At 52.6% G+C, this 19641-nt stretch overlaps 1 protein-coding gene across 4 annotated transcripts; it reads left to right on the forward strand.

Moving 5' to 3' along the window:
• The first annotated feature begins 349 nt into the window (after positions 1-349).
• gskip (gsk3b interacting protein) lies at positions 350-18435 on the forward strand. Of its 4 annotated transcripts, XM_072494378.1 has the most exons (4): positions 350-524; positions 7955-8057; positions 9382-9678; positions 17639-18435. In XM_072494378.1, the coding sequence occupies exons 3-4, from the start codon at positions 9415-9417 to the stop codon at positions 17795-17797; spliced, it is 423 nt and encodes a 140-aa protein (XP_072350479.1). In that variant the 5' UTR covers positions 350-524; positions 7955-8057; positions 9382-9414; the 3' UTR covers positions 17798-18435. The 4 variants fall into 4 exon arrangements, with proteins under 4 accessions (XP_072350479.1, XP_072350486.1, XP_072350490.1 ...); XM_072494385.1 differs by lacking the exon at positions 7955-8057; XM_072494389.1 differs by lacking the exons at positions 350-524; positions 7955-8057 and adding an exon at positions 4851-4909.
• Positions 18436-19641: the final 1206 nt, after the last annotated feature.

The following is a 19641-nucleotide window of genomic DNA, read 5'->3' on the forward strand; positions in this document are numbered from 1 at the left end:
CTCAACAGTTACTCCTCTCCATCAGCATTCCCGCTCAGGGTTCCCAGTCTCAGCTATCGATGTCGACCGGGCAGAGAAGCCCCCTCCGTCAGGCAGCAGGCACCCACAGTCCGGTCTCTCAGGCCTCACTGACAGGTAGGCCGCGCTCAGCGGCTGACGTAGCTCCGCACACCCTCCCTCCGACCAACCGTCGCCATCTTTGAGCGTGGCGCGGGGCTGTCCGCCCGTCACAAACATGGCGCTCGCCAAGAGGCGCCGCCATCTTTGAGCGTGTCACGGGGCTGTCTGCCCGTCCTAAACATGGCGCCCGCCGAGCGGCGCCGCCATCTTTGAGCGTGGCGCGGGTCTGTCTGCCCGTCACAATGATGGCGCAGCCGAGCGCGGCCGCAGATGCCGTGACGTCCGCCCGTGGGGAGCTCGCGCGCAGCCGCTTCGAAACGATCGTTAATTTAAATTCTGGGTGCGCCGATCGCCGCCTTTCCCTCAGGAAGATGTTTTGTTGATGGTCGCCCGCGGTTTCTGAGGTAATCTCCATGAGGCGGTGCTGCCGGAATATAGATTCTTTCTGGTCCCGGTTAACGGCAGCTAAAGGCCGTTGAAACCCGGACCGCCGCCTCTCCCCGCGGACCGCCCGGTCCCGGTCCAACCCCCCCCCCCCCCGTCCCGGTCCAACCCCCCCCCCGGTCCCGGTCCAACCCCCCCCCCCCCCCCGGTCCCGGTCCAACCCCCCCCCCCCGGTCCCGGTCCAACCCCCCCCCCCCCCGTCCCGGTCCAACCCCCCCCCGGTCCCGGTCCAACCCCCCCCCCCCCGGTCCCGGTCCAACCCCCCCCCCCCCCGGTCCCGGTCCAACCCCCCCCCCCCCCCGGTCCCGGTCCAACCCCCCCCCCCCCCCCCGGTCCCGGTCCAACCCCCCCCCCCCCCCCGGTCCCGGTCCAACCCCCCCCCCCCCCCCCGGTCCCGGTCCAACCCCCCCCCCCCCCCCCCCGGTCCCGGTCCAACCCCCCCCCCCCCCCCCCCCGGTCCCGGTCCAACCCCCCCCCCCCCGGTCCCGGTCCAACCCCCCCCCCCCCGGTCCCGGTCCAACCCCCCCCCCCCGGTCCCGGTCCAACCCCCCCCCCCCCCCCGGTCCCGGTCCAACCCCCCCCCCCCCCGGTCCCGGTCCAACCCCCCCCCCCCCCCGGTCCCGGTCCAACCCCCCCCCCCCGGTCCCGGTCCAACCCCCCCCCCCCGGTCCCGGTCCAACCCCCCCCCCCCCCCGGTCCCGGTCCAACCCCCCCCCCCCCGGTCCCGGTCCAACCCCCCCCCCCCCGTCCCGGTCCAACCCCCCCCCCCCCCCCGTCCCGGTCCAACCCCCCCCCCCCCGTCCCGGTCCAACCCCCCCCCCCCCCCGTCCCGGTCCAACCCCCCCCGTCCCGGTCCAACCCCCCCCCCCCCCCCCCCCGTCCCGGTCCAACCCCCCCCCCCCCCCCCGTCCCGGTCCAACCCCCCCCCCCCCCCCGTCCCGGTCCAACCCCCCCCCCCCCCCCCCCCCCCGTCCCGGTCCAACCCCCCCCCCCCCCCCCGTCCCGGTCCAACCCCCCCCCCCCCCCCCCCCCGTCCCGGTCCAACCCCCCCCCCCCCCCCCCGTCCCGGTCCAACCCCCCCCCCCCCCCCCGTCCCGGTCCAACCCCCCCCCCCCCCCCCCCGTCCCGGTCCAACCCCCCCCCCCCCCCCCCCGTCCCGGTCCAACCCCCCCCCCCCCCCCCCGTCCCGGTCCAACCCCCCCCCCCCCCCCCGTCCCGGTCCAACCCCCCCCCCCCCCCCCCGTCCCGGTCCAACCCCCCCCCCCCCCCCCCGTCCCGGTCCAACCCCCCCCCCCCCCCCCCGGTCCCGGTCCAACCCCCCCCCCCCGGTCCCGGTCCAACCCCCCCCCCCCGGTCCCGGTCCAACCCCCCCCCCCCCGGTCCCGGTCCAACCCCCCCCCCCCCGGTCCCGGTCCAACCCCCCCCCCCCCCGGTCCCGGTCCAACCCCCCCCCCCCCCGTCCCGGTCCAACCCCCCCCCCCCCCCCCGTCCCGGTCCAACCCCCCCCCCCCCGTCCCGGTCCAACCCCCCCCCCCCCCCCCGTCCCGGTCCAACCCCCCCCGTCCCGGTCCAACCCCCCCCCCCCCCCCCCCGTCCCGGTCCAACCCCCCCCCCCCCCCCCCGTCCCGGTCCAACCCCCCCCCCCCCCCCCCCGTCCCGGTCCAACCCCCCCCCCCCCCCCCCGGGTCCCGGTCTAACCCCCCCCCCATCCTCTCTTTCCCCCCCATCCTCTCTTTCCCCCCCATCCTCTCTTTCCCCCCATCCTCTCTTTCCCCCCCATCCTCTCTTTCCCCCCCATCCTCTCTTTCCCCCCCATCCTCTCTTTCCCCCCCATCCTCTCTTTCCCCCCCATCCTCTCTTTCCCCCCCATCCTCTCTTTCCCCCCCATCCTCTCTTTCCCCCCCATCCTCTCTTTCCCCCCCATCCTCTCTTCCCCCCCCATCCTCTCTTTCCCCCCCCATCCTCTCTTTCCCCCCCCATCCTCTCTTCCCCCCCCCATCCTCTCTTCCCCCCCCATCCTCTCTTCCCCCCCCATCCTCTCTTTCCCCCCCCATCCTCTCTTTCCCCCCCCATCCTCTCTTTCCCCCCCCATCCTCTCTTTCCCCCCCCATCCTCTCTTTCCCCCCCCATCCTCTCTTTCCCCCCCCCCATCCTCTCTTTCCCCCCCCCCATCCTCTCTTTCCCCCCCCCATCCTCTCTTTCCCCCCCCATCCTCTCTTTCCCCCCCATCCTCTCTTTCCCCCCCCATCCTCTCTTTCCCCCCCCATCCTCTCTTTCCCCCCCCATCCTCTCTTTCCCCCCCCATCCTCTCTTTCCCCCCCCATCCTCTCTTTCCCCCCCATCCTCTCTTTCCCCCCCCCCATCCTCTCTTTCCCCCCCCCCATCCTCTCTTTCCCCCCCCATCCTCTCTTTCCCCCCCCCCATCCTCTCTTTCCCCCCCCCCATCCTCTCTTTCCCCCCCCCATCCTCTCTTTCCCCCCCCATCCTCTCTTTCCCCCCCCCATCCTCTCTTTCCCCCCCCATTCTCTCTTTCCCCCCCCATCCTCTCTTTCCCCCCCATCCTCTCTTTCCCCCCCCCATCCTCTCTTTCCCCCCCCCATCCTCTCTTTCCCCCCCCATCCTCTCTTTCCCCCCCCCATCCTCTCTTTCCCCCCCCCATCCTCTCTTTCCCCCCCCCATCCTCTCTTTCCCCCCCCCATCCTCTCTTTCCCCCCCCCATCCTCTCTTTCCCCCCCCCATCCTCTCTTTCCCCCCCCATCCTCTCCCCCCCTCCGATCCTCTCCCCCCCCCCCCCGATCCTCTCCCCCCCCCCCCGATCCTCTCCCCCCCCCCCCGATCATCTCCCCCCCCCCCCCGATCCTCTCCCCCCCCCCCCCGATCCTCTCCCCCCCCCCCCCCCCGGATCCTCTCCCCCCCCCCCCCCCCCGGATCCTCTCCCCCCCCCCCCCCGGATCCTCTCCCCCCCCCCCCCCCCCCCGGATCCTCTCCCCCCCCCCCCCCCCCCGGATCCTCTCCCCCCCCCCCCCCCCCCGGATCCTCTCCCCCCCCCCCCCCCGGATCCTCTCCCCCCCCCCCCCCCCCCCGGATCCTCTCCCCCCCCCCCCCCCCCCCGGATCCTCTCCCCCCCCCCCCCCCCGGATCCTCTCCCCCCCCCCCCCCCCGGATCCTCTCCCCCCCCCCCCCCCCCCCCGGATCCTCTCCCCCCCCCCCCCCCCGGATCCTCTCCCCCCCCCCCCCCCCCCGGATCCTCTCCCCCCCCCCCCCCCCCCCGGATCCTCTCCCCCCCCCCCCCCCCCCGGATCCTCTCCCCCCCCCCCCCCCCCCGGATCCTCTCCCCCCCCCCCCCCCCCCATTGTCTCCTCCACCTGATTCTCTTTCTCCTGAACCCGATTTGCTTCCTCCAACCTCTCCTCCGCCCAATCCCCTCCCTCATGTTAGCAGTTGAGTTAATTTTATTGATTAAAAAATATCTCTTGATTAAAGCGGTAAAAATACATCCCAAGTATGTTCTAATGTACTTTGGGTTGTCTTGAAATTCCAGAAATGTTGCGGCCGATGTGAGCTGGTTTTTAAGCTAATTGGTCTTTTTTCAAAGTGGATGTTATGGCACTTCAAGTTCCTTTCAATTAAAATTCTCTGGGCGGGTTTCTCCAGTCTGCCAGCCACGTTTTCCTGCGCACTCCCCCAGCCGGTATCGGGATTCTCCCTGCAGCCGGCCAACGGGGTTTCCCATTGGAGCCACCCCATGCCGTCGGGAAAGCTACGGGGGTGGGGGTGGGGGTGCTGCCGGCCGACCGGTAGATCCCGCCGGCGGAGAATTCCGCAGACTGTCTCTGATGTATTCCAAAATGTAATGGAGATTGCATCGGAAGTTGAGAATGGCAGGGAAAGAGATGATTTTACATTCTGCAGACTGCTGGATGTTACTGGAGCCTTTGGACACTCCTGTTTTAACAATCAGACACACTTTTAACCATAGCTTTTTGCAAGTGGGGTTCCAATCAGGTAACATCTGGCTCTTGGACTATAATGGAGGGCAATCCATATTAACAAAGGAGCTATAACAATCCCAGTTGGTGTTACTACTGGACGGGAAGTTCCCAGAATGGAACCTGGCTCACAGGATGTAACTTTTACTTCTGTTTAGATAACGTGGATGAACAGAGTCACTGGACTGCCGAGTAGATTTTATCAAGAAAAACATTTATTAAACACACAATGTTTGACGCAATATAATAATCCTTCACTCCCACTTATCTTAATAATAATCTTTATTATTGTCACAGGTAGGCTTACATTAACACTGCAATGAAGTTACTGTTAAAGCCCCTAGTCGGCTGTTCAGGTACACTGAGGGAGAATTCAGAATGTCCGATTCGCCTACAGCACGTCTTTCGGGACTTGTGGGAGGAAACCGGAGCACCCAGAGGAAACCCACGCAGACACGGGGAGAACGTGCAGACTCCGCACAGACAGTGACCCAGCGGGGAATCGAACCGGGGTCCTTGGCACTGTGAAACAACAATGATAACCACTGTGCTACCGTGCCGCCACAAATGCACACAGACCTTAAGGATAACACCGGTTACAAACTGTATTTATGCTTTAAGGTTTCAGTAAAAGCAGTCCCTATAATCCATCACGGTAACTGTGGTCAGACAACACCCACTCTGAAACGCCGCCCAACCGATCTTCTGTGGATTTCTCATCCAAATTCCCCCCAGATGATTGTCACACAAATGTTTCCAAACTCCACTCTGTGTTTTCCCTCAGCTGTTTAAAAAAATATATATATTGAAAATTTTCATGCATAACAAACACAACATCAAACAGCTCAGGATGCGAATATTACATAGTACAATATCATAAAAAAAACACAACCGATCATCCAAATCCCACCCAACGAGAGACTAAAATAACCCAACCCAATAATAGTTCCCCCCCCCTATTAACACCTGATGGTGACTAACTCTTGAAAGTAGGAAATGAATAGCTGCCATCTGAGGTAAAACCCCTCCACCATTCCCCTAACGGTGTACTTGACCTTTTCCAGATATAACAATTCCATAAGGTCACCCATCCAGCCCCTCCGCTCCAGGTTTTCCTGCGCTCCCTTTGTCTTGAACAGCCACGCAATCTCAACCATTCACACAACTATTCCAGCCACCAATGGCTGCAGAATTGCTTCATCTATCGTTTCACAGGCTGTAGTAAATATTACCAACGGTAGAATTTCTTCAGCTATCTCTGGCTTTTCGCTAGCCAGCTTCACCAATTGCTTCACTTTTCAGCTCTGTCTATAACTTCAAAGAACATAGGGATAGCACAGTGGCTAACACTGCTGCCTCACGGCGCTGAGGACCCGGGTTCGATCCCGGCCCCAGGTCACTGTCCGTGTGGAGTTTGCATATTCTCCCCGTCTCTGCGTGGGCCGCACCCCCACAACCCAAAGATGTGCAGGGTAGGTGGATTGGCCACACTAAATTGCCCCTTAATCGGAAAAAATTAATTGGGTATTCTAAATTCATTAAAAAAAGAAAAAAAGCTTCAGTGAACATTGCAGCACCTGTTTGCCTTTTTATTTCAATCTTCCTGGAAACTTATCTTTTCATTCTCTAGTTTCCATAACTCACTGTTCTTTAGCGTCTGGTGATTTTTCTTGGAAGTCTGCTTTTTACAGCTCCCTTATCCCGCTTCTGAGAGAGCTGCTCAGCTTCCAAGCTCTATTGCCATGAATCCAGCTAAAACTAACTCAAAATGCCTTCCTCTCCGAAAGGTGCATCTGGTCGCTAAGCAACAACTCATTCGTTCTCCAGTGCTCTTGTAAACTCAGCACGGTGCAAAAACAACAATAATAATAATAATCGTTAATAGTGTCACAAGTAGGCTCACATTAACACTGCAATGAAGTTACTGTGAAAATCCCCTAGTCGCCACATTCCGGCACCTGTTTGGGTACACAGGGAGAATTCAGAATATCCAATTCACCAAACAACATGTCTTTCGGGATTTGTGGAAGGAAAGCAGAGCACCCAGAGGAAACCCACGCAGACACGGGGAGAACATGAAGACTCCGCACAGACAGTGACTCAAGCCGGGAATCGAACCTGGGACACTGGTGCTGTGAAGCAACAGTGCTAACCATTCTGCTACCATGCCGCCCACAAAATGACAAAAATTGTAGTTTGAACTGAAACTAAAACCCCTATACATGCAAACACCTTTGTTTACTGGGAAACTAACTAGAGTTTTACCCTTTCTTACACAAAAATACTAAATTAAACTCAATTAAATTTACACCTTGGCCGTATCTAGCGGCCCATTAGCCCCGTGGGTGCAAATCCCATAATGACTGCTAAATCGCACGGGTGGCCAAAAACAGGGTTTGCGCTGGCAAGATCTCAGTTTGAAAGGGCATGACCTGATTTCAATACATTAACATAATTTTATATATTATTAAAGGAATTGACGCCGTAGCATCCGGCAATGACGCAGCGTCCCTCCCCCAGCAGCGTGACATGACGCTGGAGCGAATCACTACTAGTTTTCAAAAGCGAAAAGCAGTCGTGATGACCATGCCTGGGGTGCAGAGGTGCCTGTAGACCCCAGGGGTTGAGGTACAAGGCTGGGCATTGGCCCCTGGCAGGTGCAGTCCCAAGGGGACTCTTGCAGGGAGTTTCCCCCTCCATTGTGGGAGGGGTTCTCTTTATGTGCGGTGGATGGGAGGGCACCGATGCCTACGAGGGGAGTGGTGTTGGTTTCCTTATTTTGTTATTGTGGGGAGGTGCCCGGATGCTTGGGGGGCTCCCGATCTCCATGGGGTGGAGGCAATGAAATTAACTCTAAAAATGGCTCCCTGATCTCAGAATTTTGGCTTTGCCCCGCCCCTCCAGCTCCTGTATGATCCTTGCCAGTGCTCTGAGGGGTCGGCACGGTGGCACAGTGGTTAGCACTGCTGCCTCACAGCTCCAGGATCCCAGGTTCAATCCCCGCTTGGATGACTGTCTGTGAGGAGTCTGCACGTTCTCCCCGTGTCTGCGTGGGTTTCCTCCGGATGCTCCGGTTTCCTCCCACAGTCCAAAGATGTGCAGATTGGGTGGATTGGCCAGGGTAAATTGCCCCCTACTGTCCAAAAAGGGTAAGTGGGGTTATTGGGTTACAGGGATAGGGCGGAGGTGTGGGCTTAAATGGGATGCTCTTTACAGGGGTCGGTGCAGACTCGATGGGCCGAATGGCCTCCTTCTGCACTGTAAATTCTATGATCCTATTAAGATGCAGTTGAAACTGATAAGGGGGGGGCCATCACTCTCCTTGAATGATGCGTTTCGTTTGTCCTCATTTTTCTCTGCAGTTATGAAGTCTGATGATATATTTCCCTTATGTTTTGCAGAAAGTTCAGACAATGGCAAATGTGAAGTTCCTCAGAGAACCGCTTAGATCTGTCCCCTGGTAATTTGCTTTCAGAGGCTGCAAGAAAATTGGCTAACTTGCAGGTCAGGTGACTTATGCAGTCATTTTAAAACCTAGTGGGCGGGATTCCCCGTCGGCTGCCGGCAGAATAAGGAAATGCGATTGGGCGGAGGATCGGTTCTCATGCCGACCTTGTGGCGGGTGCCAGTTTCATGCCAAATTGCAAATCGCTGGTGCCTCGACAGCGGCATCAATGTGTTGCAGAACGCACGTACAGTAAACACCCTTGGCATATAATTAGCAGGCCTGATCCGGTATTCCCCGGGGCCTCCGTGACTCTCCGCATCCACTGGGGTGAGGTTCATTAAAATCGGGAAACTGCCGTTGTGGCTAATGAGGGAGAGAGAGAGAGAGAGGACACAGAGGCGCGACCATGGGCTGCTGGTCCTGACACTGGCTGGGGTGTGGGATGACGGGGGAAAGGGTTGTGGGGCCGATGTGCCACCCCCCACAGGACTGGGGCGGTGCTTAGGCACGGACCGCCATTGCCCCGATCTGCAAAGCAGCCATTTTGCTGTGCACCCCCGGGCCAGGGTATAGGGAGGGTCCGGGAGGGTCTCAAGCTTGACTTCGGTGTACCTTGGCACCGCACGTCTTACTGCCATCTTGTTGGTTGGGATGGTGTGTGTGGGGAGTGAAGTGTATATTTGCGGCTGCAGCTTGTCAGCCTCCTGAGTGTCAATCGCAAATCCATCGAATCTGGCACCGTTTCGCACTGGAATTGATCATGTTCCACGTGGCGCTGGGGCTAGCCCCTTAACAGTCACTGAATCAGTCGAGGTGCGGTACCAGTTTTGCTGTCGTGGAAATCCACGAATCCTTCCCGGCAGCAACACCTAGTGTATTTGCAGTTCTAGCTGTCTCTCCTTTTTAAAAAAAAAAAACAGCCCAAAGCGTTACATTACACCAGCTGGTGAAATTAATGATTAATACTCTACATTGCACACAACACATCATTGTGACAATTGATAGACCAGCAGGAGAGGATTAATGGCACTGCAGGTTTATCAAAAATTAACTTGAGTTAATTATTGCTTCTGTGGGGCAGTACAGTGGCCCAGTGGTTAGCACTGGGACGGCGGCGCTGAGGACCTGGGTTTGAATCATGGCCCTGGGTCACTGGCCGTGTGGACTTTGCACATTCTCCCTGTATCTGCGTGGGTTTCACCCCCCACAACCCAAATATGTGCAGGTTGGGTGGATTGGCCATGCTAAATTGCCCCTTAATTGGAAAAAAAATAATTGGGTACTCTAAATTTAAAAACAAAATTATTGGTGCTGTGTCCTGGAGATATTAATTGCTCAATGTCTTTTTGAAATAATTATGTTTCGCTTTTTAATTTCCAGTCTCTTCAAAAGGACCAATATCATATCCAGACAATGGACTGTGAGCCCCAAGATCTGAAGCAATCAATGGTGAATAATTTCTGTGAGGTTGCAGATTGGGAAGAGAGAGACTTTGAGGGGGCAGACGTGAAGGATATGAGAGTGGAGGCAGAGGCAGTGGTGAATGACGTCAACTTTGCTGTTCGTCACATGGCTGTCTCAAAAAGCCTCCCAGTTGGAGAAGATGTTGCCTATATTAATGTAGAAACAAAGGAAGGAAACAAATACTGTCTCGAGCTTACTGAAGCAGGACTGCGGGTGAGAGCAGCACTAACTGATACCAACTCACAAAAAATGACCGGTCTGGTTAAAGATGTCTTTTTCATTTTTACTCTTTTATCCCCTCTGAATGATAGCTCTTACTCTTGACTTGTTGGAAGGTGCCAGTGTCATCGAGTCATATAGCACAGAAAAGGCCCTTCAGCCCATCGAGTCTGCGTCGGTCAAAAACAATCACTTAACTATTTTAATCCCATTTCCCAGCACTTGGCCCATAGCCTTGTCTGCCCTGGGATCGCAAGCGCACATTTAAATACTTCTTAAATGTTATGAGGGTCTCTGCCTCCACCACCCTTTCAGGCAGCGAGTTCCAGACTCCCACCACCCTCTGGGTGAAAACATTTTTTCTCACATCCCCTCTAAGCTTCCTACCCCTCACCTTAAATCTCTGCCCCCTGGTCATTGACCCCTCCACCAAGGGGAAAGGTTTCTTCCTGTCTACTCTGTCTGTGCCCCTCATAATTTTATACATCTCAATCATGTCCCCCCTCAGTCTCCTCTGCTCCAAGGAAAACAATCAAAGCCTATCCAATCTCTCTTCATAACTAAAAGTCTCCAGCCCAGGCAACATCCTGGTAAATCTCCTCTGCATAACCTCCCTGCTCTTAAACTCTATGCCTCAGCTAATAAAGGCAAGTGTACCATATGCCTTCTTAACCACTGTGTCCACCTGCTCTGCTACCTTAAGGGACGGGTGTACATGCACACCACGGTCCCTCTGATCCTCGGGGCTTCCCAGGGTCCTGTCGTTTATCCTGTATTCCGTTGCCTTGTTTGTCCTGCCCAAGTGCATCACCTCACACTTATCCAGATTTAATTCCATTTGTCACTGATCAGCCCACAAGACCAGCCCGTCTATATCCTCCTGTAATCAAAGGCTATCCTCCTCACTATTTACCACCCCACCAATTTTCGTATCATCCGCAAACTTACTGATCAACCCTCCTGCATTCATATCTAAATCATTTATACAAACTACAAACAGCAAGGGCCCAACACTGATCCCCGCAGGACCCCACTGGACACAGGCTTCCAGTTAGAAAAACATCCCTCGGCCATCACCCTCTGCTTCCTGCCACTCAGACAATTTTCCAAATTTCCTTGGATCCCATGGGCTCTTACCTTCGCTATCAGTCTCCCATATGGAACCTTATCAAAAGCCTTGCTGAAGTCCAAGTAAATTATGTCAAATGCATTTCCCTCACCTACACACCTGGTCACCATTAGACCATAAGACATAGGAGCCATCGAGTCTGCTCCGCCATTCAATCGTGGCTAATATTTTCTCATCCCCATTCTCCTGCCTTCTCCCCAGAACCCCAAGGGTTTTTGTGCAGCACGGTAGCACAGTGGTTAGCACTGCTGCCTCACAGCTCCAGGGTCCCAGGTTCGATTCCCGGCTTGGGTCACTGTCTGTGCGGAGTCTGCACGTTCCCCCCGTGCCTGCGTGGATTTCCTCCGGGTGCCCTGGTTTCCTCCCACAGTCCAAAGACGTGCAGGTTAGGTGGCTTGGCCATGCTAAAATTGCCCTTAAGTGTCCAAAATTGCCCTTAGTGTTGGGTGGGGTTACTGGGTTATGGGGATGGGGTGGGAGTGTGGGCTTGGGTGGAGTGCTTTTTCCAAGAGCCGGCTCGATAGGCCGAATGGCCTCCTTCTGCATTGTAAATTCTATGACAACCCCTGATCCCCATATTAATCAAGAACCTATCTATCTCTGTCTTAAAGGCACTCAGGGATTTGGCTTCTAGATCCTTCTGTGGCAAAGAATTCCACAGATTCACCACCCTCTGGCTGAAAAAAATCCTCCTCATCTCTGTTTTAAATGATCGACCCTTTAGCCTGAGATGGTGTCCTCTGGTTCAGGTTTTCCCTACAAATGGAAACATCCTCGTCCACTCTAGCCAGGCCTCATAGTATCCTGTAAGTTTCAATAAGATCCCCCCCCTCATCCTTCTAAACTCCGAGTACAGTTACAGAGTCCTCAACCGTTCCTCATACGACAAGTTCTTCATTCCAGGGATCATTCTTGTGAACCTCCTCTAGACCCTTTCCAAGGCCAGCACAGCACGGCACCCAAAACTGCTCACATTACTCCAAATTGGGTCTGACCAGAGCCTTATACAGCCTCAGAAGTACATCCCTGGTCCTGTATTCTAGCCCTCTTGACGTGAATGCTGACATTTCATTTGCCTTCTTAACTGCTGACTGAACCTGCACGTTATCCTTAAGAGAATCGTGAACAAGGACTCCCAAGTCCCTTTGTGCTTCGGATTTCCGAAACATTTTCCCATTTAGAAAATAGTCTATGCCTAAATCCCTCCTTCCAAAGTGCAAAATCTCACACTTTTTCACGTTGTATTTCATTTGCCACTTTGCCCACTCTCCTAGCTTGTCCAAATCCTTCTGCAGCCCTCGACAGATCTTTGTATCATCTGCAAACTTAGCAACCATGCTTTCAGTTCCTTCTTCCCGATCATTAATGCATATTGTGAAAAGTTATGGTCCCAGCACAGACCCCTGAGGCACACGACTAGTCACCGGCTGCCATCCTGAAAAAGACCCCTTTATCCCCACTCTCTGCCAGTCAGCCAATCCTCTATCCATGCCAGGATGTTACCCTTAACACCTTGGGCTATTAACTTATTTAACAGTCTCCTATGCAGCACCTTGTCAAAGGATTTCTGGAAATCTAAATAAATCACGTTCCCTGGTTCTCCTTTGTCTAACTTCCTTGTTACTTCCTCAAAGAACTCGATAACAGATTTGTCACACATGACCTCCCGTTGACAAAGCCCTTCCTGCTTCCAGTGATTCATGAAAGATCACCACCAATGCTTCCACAATCTCCTCAGCTATCTCCTTTAGGACCCTGGGCTGTATTCCATCCGGTCCAGGTGACTTATCCACCTTTAGACCTTTCAGTTTCTCCAGAACCTTCTCCTTAGTGATGGTCACTGCGCTCATCTCTGCCCCCTGGTTCTCCTGGAGCTCTGGCATCCCACTGGTGTCTTCCATCGTGAAGACTGATGCAAAGTAACTATTCAGTTCATCTGCCATTTCTTTGTTTCCTATTATTACTTCTCCAGCTACATTTTCCAGTGGTCCAAAGTCTATTTTTGCCTCTCTATTACCTTCTATATGTTGAAAGAAACTCTTCCTATCTTCTTTTATATTACTAGCTGACTTGCACTCATATTTCATCTTCTCTCTTATTGCTTTTTTAGTTGCCCTCTTCTCGCTTTTAAATGATTCCCAATCCTCTGGCTTCCCACTAATCCTCGCCACTTTGTATGCTTTTTCTTTTGCTTTTATGCTGTCCTTGACTTCCTTCATCAACCATGGATGCCTTGTCCTGCCCTTAACATGTTTCCTCCTCCTTAAAATTAATTTCTGCTGTGCCTCCTGTTATGGGCGAGGTGTTTTCAGAACCCCAAAATGTATCATGGAGTTCAACCAACCTCTCCCTTTAATGTATTTGTTGCTTTTCCTAGCACACGGCTTTTTCCCTAGGTGTGATATTACAATTATAGACACGTGGGTTTTTAAACACAAAACACTGTTTATTCCATGAACTCAACTTAACATCTTAAATAAACATTGGATCTCTTAACACCCCTTCAAAGATAACTCAGAAAATATTGCGACAGTAAATAACTTCTTAAAATGTTCCTTCAAACTTCCAAGAGACTTAGCACCTTTAAACAGTATCACATCAGGTTAAAGGACATATATATTTTCTGTAGAATGGCAGAGATATATTAGCTTGGTTGACTTCAGCTCCAGCAAAACAGCCAGGCACTTTTAAACTGAAACTAAAACCCTGCAAAATGGTTGAACTGAGCTGAGCTCCACCCACTCTATGACATCACTGTTTTCTAAAAGGTACATTGCTTAAACATCCAGTTCTTAAAGTCACTCTCACATGACACTCCTGAATAACCCCCAAAAACTCGTGCTATTGCTGTTCTACTGTCTTCCCTGCTAACCAGCCTATAGTTTCCCGTCTTCTGTCTCCCTCCCTTCTTAAACTTTCCAATCAACTCTGACCAGCTCCTCCCTTATGTCTTTGTAGTTACCCTTATTTAATTGTAATACTGTTAAATCTGACTCCAGCTTCTCCCTCTCAAACTGTAGGGTAAATTCTATCATATTGTGGTCACTGCTCCCTAAGGGTTCCTTCACCTTAAGTTCCCTAATCAAGTCTGCCTCATTACACCTCACCAAATCCAGAATTGCCTGTTCCCTAGTGGGCTATACCACAAGCTGCTCCCAAAAAACATCTCTTAGACATTCCACAAATTCCTTTTCTTGGGATCCACTACCAACCTGATTTTCCCAGTCCACCTGCATATTGAAGTCGCCCATGATTATTGTGATATTGCCTTTTTTCGTGCCTTTTCTATCTCCTGATTTATTTTCTGCCCCACATCCTGACTATTGCTAGAGGGCCTGTACATAACTCCCATCAGGGTCTTTTTACCGTTGTGATTCCTCAACTCTACCCACAGAGATTCTATGCCTTCTGATCCTATATCGCTCCTTGCTATCGATATATTATTCTTGTCATCTCTTTGAAAAATCTATGAAGTTGGTCAGACATGACCTCCCCTTAACAAATCCATGCTGACTCTTCTTGATTAATCCCTGCCTCTCCAAATGCAGATTAATTCTGTCTCTCGGAATTGCTTCCAATAGTTTCCCCAGCATTGAGGTCAGACTGACTGGCCTGTAGATTCCTGGTTTATCCCTTCCTCTCTTCTTGAATAAAGGCACCATATTGGCTATCCTCCAGTCCTCTGATTCCTCTCCTGTGGCCAGAGAGGAATTGAAAATTATTGCCAGCACCCCTGCTATTTCCTCCCTTGCCTCACTCAGCAGCCTGGGGTACATTTCATCTGGCCCTGGAGATTTGTCCACCTTTAAGCCAGCCAGACCACTCGGAACTTCCTCTCTGTCTGTGTTAATCTCTTTAATTTTATTACAGTGATGTCTTGTAAACAAAGCCAGAGGTTAAGGGAAGGATTTAATTCCAGATGTTCAAGATCATGATGTGTTTTTGATAGTGTAAATCCTGGGCAGGATTCTCCGTCTGGGAGATTAAGGGTGCGATCTAACAAAAAAGTTTCTTAGTGTCATTCGTGGGGGGGGGGCGTTTACATAGAAAATAGAAGCAGGAGGAGGCCATTTGGCCCTTCGAGCCTGTTCCGCAATTCATTATGATCATGGCTGATCATCGAGTTCAATACCCTGATCCCGCCTTCCCCCATATCCTTGATCTCTTTAGCTCCAAGAGCTGTATCTGATTCCATCTGGAAATTACACAATGTTTTGGCCTCAACTACTTTCTGTGGGAGTGAATTCCACAGATTCACCACTCTCTGGGTGAAAAGATTTCTCCTCACCTCAATTTCCCCTTATCCTCAACTGTTTGGCTGGGAGTTTCTCCCTGGCTCTGTCAGCGAGACCCCAACGCTATCTAACCACAGTCACTGGCTGGGAGTTTCTCCCCGGTCTAGCCCACACTTAGAATTATTTTCAACCCTGGAGAGCGGAACTCGCTGACCACACCGGCTCCGCAGAGATCAGGCTGCCATTTTGAATGGGTGCCCCGATCTCTAAGTGAGCTTGTGGGTCCCCATATCCCCCACCCATGGGCAATGTCACCCCCCACACACACACACACATCATCCCCAAGTGATGACTCCCCGCTATGGGGCGCTGAGGACCCCCCTTTTCTGGCTTTCCCACGCCCCCTTTTGCCCCCGCCCCCCTCGAGGACCCCAACCTTCACACTTCACAAATTTCGAGAGGCCTGTCCATACCCACCCTTCATATCAACCCTCCTTTCATGGGCATGTCCGTCCCGCCCCCCCCCCCCCCCTCAGGCCGTGACCCTTATCAGTGGCACCTGGGACTACTACCCTGGCAGTGCTGCTATTGGCTTTGTAGTGCCATCTGGCCACCTTGGCAGTGCCAGGGTGGCAGTGCCAAGGTGCCAGCTTTCCAGGAGAGGGCCAGGGGCCCACCCTGCACTCTCCCTGACCACCCAGCGGCCTCCGAAGGCCCAGACGACACCCCCCTCCGTGTTTGTGTGGACCAGCACTGAACAACGCCCAGCTGGGGCCTCCCTGGGGAGTGTTTTATTCTGGGAGGTGTGTTGGGTTAGGGGAATGTTTTATTCTGGGAGGTGTGTTGGGTTAGGGGAATGTTTTATTATGGAGGTGTGTTGGGTTAGGGGAATGTTTTATTCTGGGAGGTGTGTTGGGTTAGGGGAATGTTTTATTATGGAGGTGTGTTGGGTTAGGGGAATGTTTTATTATGGAGGTGTGTTGGGTTAGGGGAATGTTTTATTCTGGGAGGTGTGTTGGGTTAGGGGAATGTTTTATTCTGGGAGGTGTGTTGGGTTAGGGGAATGTTTTATTATGGAGGTGTGTTGGGTTAGGGGAATGTTTTATTATGGAGGTGTGTTGGGTTAGGGGAATGTTTTATTCTGGGAGGTGTGTTGGGTTAGGGGAATGTTTTATTCTGGGAGGTGTGTTGGGTTAGGGGAATGTTTTATTCTGGGAGGTGTGGTGTTGGGTTAGGGGAATGTTTTATTCTGGGAGGTGTGTTGGGTTAGGGGAATGTTTTATTCTGGGAGGTGTGTTGGGTTAGGGGAATGTTTTATTATGGAGGTGTGTTGGGTTAGGGGAATGTTTTATTCTGGGAGGTGTGTTGGGTTAGGGGAATGTTTTATTCTGGGAGGTGTGTTGGGTTAGGGGAATGTTTTATTATGGAGGTGTGTTGGGTTAGGGGAATGTTTTATTCTGGGAGGTGTGTTGGGTTAGGGGAATGTTTTATTCTGGGAGGTGTGTTGGGTTAGGGGAATGTTTTATTCTGGGAGGTGTGTTGGGTTAGGGGAATGTTTTATTATGGAGGTGTGTTGGGTTAGGGGAATGTTTTATCCTGGGAGGTGTGTTGGGTTAGGGGAGTGTTTTATTCTGGGAGGTGTGTTGGGTATGGGAAATGTTTTATTCTGGGAGGTGTGTTGGGTTAGGGGAATGTTTTATCCTGGGAGGTGTGTTGGGTTAGGGGAGTGTTTTATTCTGGGAGGTGTGTTGGGTTATTTTGGGACCTAAGTTGTGTAAAATGAGTGTTTTATTCTGGGAGGTATGGTGTTGGGTTGGGAGAGTGTTTTTTTGGGCGGGATGGTGGCACAGTGGTTAGCACTGTTGCTTACGGCGCAGAGTGCCCAGGTTCGATCCCGGCCCTGGGTCACTGTCCGTGTGGTGTTTGCACATTCTCCTGGTGTGTGCCTGGGTTTCACAACCATAACCCAAAGATGTGCAGGGGAGGTGGATTGGCCACGCTAAACTACCCCTTAATTGGAAAAAAATAATTGGGTGTTCTAAACTTATAAAAAAAGAAAGGGGGAGTGTTTTATTCTGGGAGGTGTGATGTCTAATAATAATCTTTATTGTCACAAGTCGGCTTACATTACACTGAAGTTACTGTGAAAATTCCCTCGGCGCCACATTCCGGCGCCTGTTCAGGTACACGGAGGGAGAATTCATAATGTCCAATTCACTTAACAGCACATCTTTCAGGACTTGTGGGAGGAAACCGGAGCACCCGGAGGAAACCCACGCAGACACGGGGAGAACGTGCAGCTCCATCCAGACTGTGACCCAAGCCGGAAATCGAACCTGGGGCCCTGGAGCTGTGAAGTAACAGTGCTAACCACTGTGCTAGCTTGTTGGGTTCGGGGAGTGTTTTATTCTCGGAGGTGTGTTGGGTTTTCAGCGTGTTTGATTCTGGGAGGTGTGTTGGTCGGTTGGAGACTCGTTTATTCTGTGGAGGGACTTTTTGAATTTACTATTGGATCATCCAGCACTGGGCAAATGAGGGATAGATTTGTTTTGTAGACAATCTTGGTACTGACCTATTGTTACTCTTGCAGGTGGTGGCTCATGGCTTTGACGAGGTGGATGAATCACTGTCGATGCAATACCATGAGACAATTTACTCTCTCCTGGACTCAGTTAGTCCCGCGTATCGTGAAGCATTTGGCAATGCACTTCTACACAGACTGGAAGCTTTAGAAAAAGTACAGGAGTGAAGGACACTGACTCCGGCGCCTTGTGAAGGCATATTCCTCAACATGCTTTCTTTGGCTGCAACACGTTCCTGACCAAATGTATGAGATGAAAGACTAGACAAATCCCCAGAAAGTTAGAAATTGTTTGTTTCCATGTTCACAAAGTGGCACAGTTGGAATTCCCATATTTGCAGAATTTAAAATCTGCTTCTCGTTCCTACAGAGAGGAAGAGTCCTTGCTGTAATCCAGCTGAAAATTGTACAGCTCCTTTCAAAAGAGGTCAGTCTGTGTGACTACAACAGCACAGTAGGCGAGACGCTCATTCCTTGTGAGGATAATGGATATTGTCAAGACCCTGTTGTCTTGGTGAGAGGGAGAAGCGGGTGACCAGTGTTCAGGTTGGGCCATCGTGTATCTCGTAACTTTTAGCTACTGCCAACTTTCTCATTAACAAAATGTTGCTTCATTTTAGCAATTGAAATTTGACTTAACTTGTTCATTTAAAGAAGAACCTTCTTGTGATGTTAAATTATGAAGTTCAGAAAGTCAAACCTCTGATTTAACTTGTAAATTCCAGGGTGAGCAAAAAAATCCAATCTATTAAACAAAATGTTAGTGTATGTTTTACAAAAGGAATAAAATATTTTGCACACTTTGAGTTCTTTACTGTTTCCATATTGAACTTGCATTAGCCAATTATCAGTTTTTAAAGTTTTGTTAAAATGTATTCATTTTGGAAATATATTGGCCGTTCCTTCACTGTCGCTGGGGCAACATCCTGGAACTCCCTCCCTAACAGCACAGTGGGTGTACCTACACCTCGGGGACTGCAGCGGCTCAAGAAGTCAACTCACCACCACCTTCTAAAGGGCAACTAGGGATGAGCAATAAATGCTGGCCTAACCAACGACACCCACATCCCATAAATGAATTTTAAAAATGTTTTTAAACATTTCTTCCAGTTCACACGCATCCCGAAGTGGAAATTTATCAGTGCCTCTGCAAAATCAAAATTCTGGAACTTCCGAACTGCACAGTGGGTGTACCTACACCTCAGGGACTGCAGCAGTTCAAGAAGGCAGCTCACCAACATTTTCTAGTGCAATTAGGGATGGAAATTAAATGTTGGCTTTGTCACAATAGGAGTTCTCACTCTTGTGTCTCATGCGATTCACGATCTGACAAGGTAGGTATCTGACAACAGGTAATGAACAGTGAGTGCCCACTTTAATCTGCTTGACCATGAATTGGGAGACTTTATGACATTGCCTCTTGAAGTACCTTCCCTTAGTCAAGATCAGCAACTCATGGGGAATTGTGGATTCAGACATTTGCTATACCATTCTGAGTAGGGAAGCTCTCATCAGGTCAGGCAAACTGAACTGGAGAATTGATCTATTACATCCTTGACCAGTTGCCTTCCTCTCCAGCCTGATGATTACAAATCAGAGTAGTTCAGTATGTTGGGCATGAACAGGAGAATGCCCTGAGCAGAGTCAATACGTCCTCATCATGTGCCAGGCTCAGCCTGATAAATTCAAGGTGGTTCACCGGGCACACATGATGGTGGCCTGGATGAGCAGGCTTTTTGGGGTATAGGACAACTGTGGGTGATGTGCAGGAGGGCCCACAAATCATGTCCACATGTTTTGGGCATGCCTGAAGCTCGGGATTCTGGCAGGGATTTGCAGATGTCATGTCCAGGGTGTTAAAGGTGAGGGTGGCACCAAGTCCAGAGGTGGTGATTGTTGGGAGTGTCTGAAGACCCGGGAGTCCAGGTGGCGAGAGAGGCTGATGTTTTGGCCTTTGCCTACTTGATAGCCCGGAGACAGATCTTACTAGTGTGGAGGGACTTCAAAGCCCC

The sequence above is a fragment of the Scyliorhinus torazame genome, chromosome 2 (assembly GCF_047496885.1).
Source record: "Scyliorhinus torazame isolate Kashiwa2021f chromosome 2, sScyTor2.1, whole genome shotgun sequence".
NCBI lineage: Eukaryota > Metazoa > Chordata > Chondrichthyes > Carcharhiniformes > Scyliorhinidae > Scyliorhinus > Scyliorhinus torazame.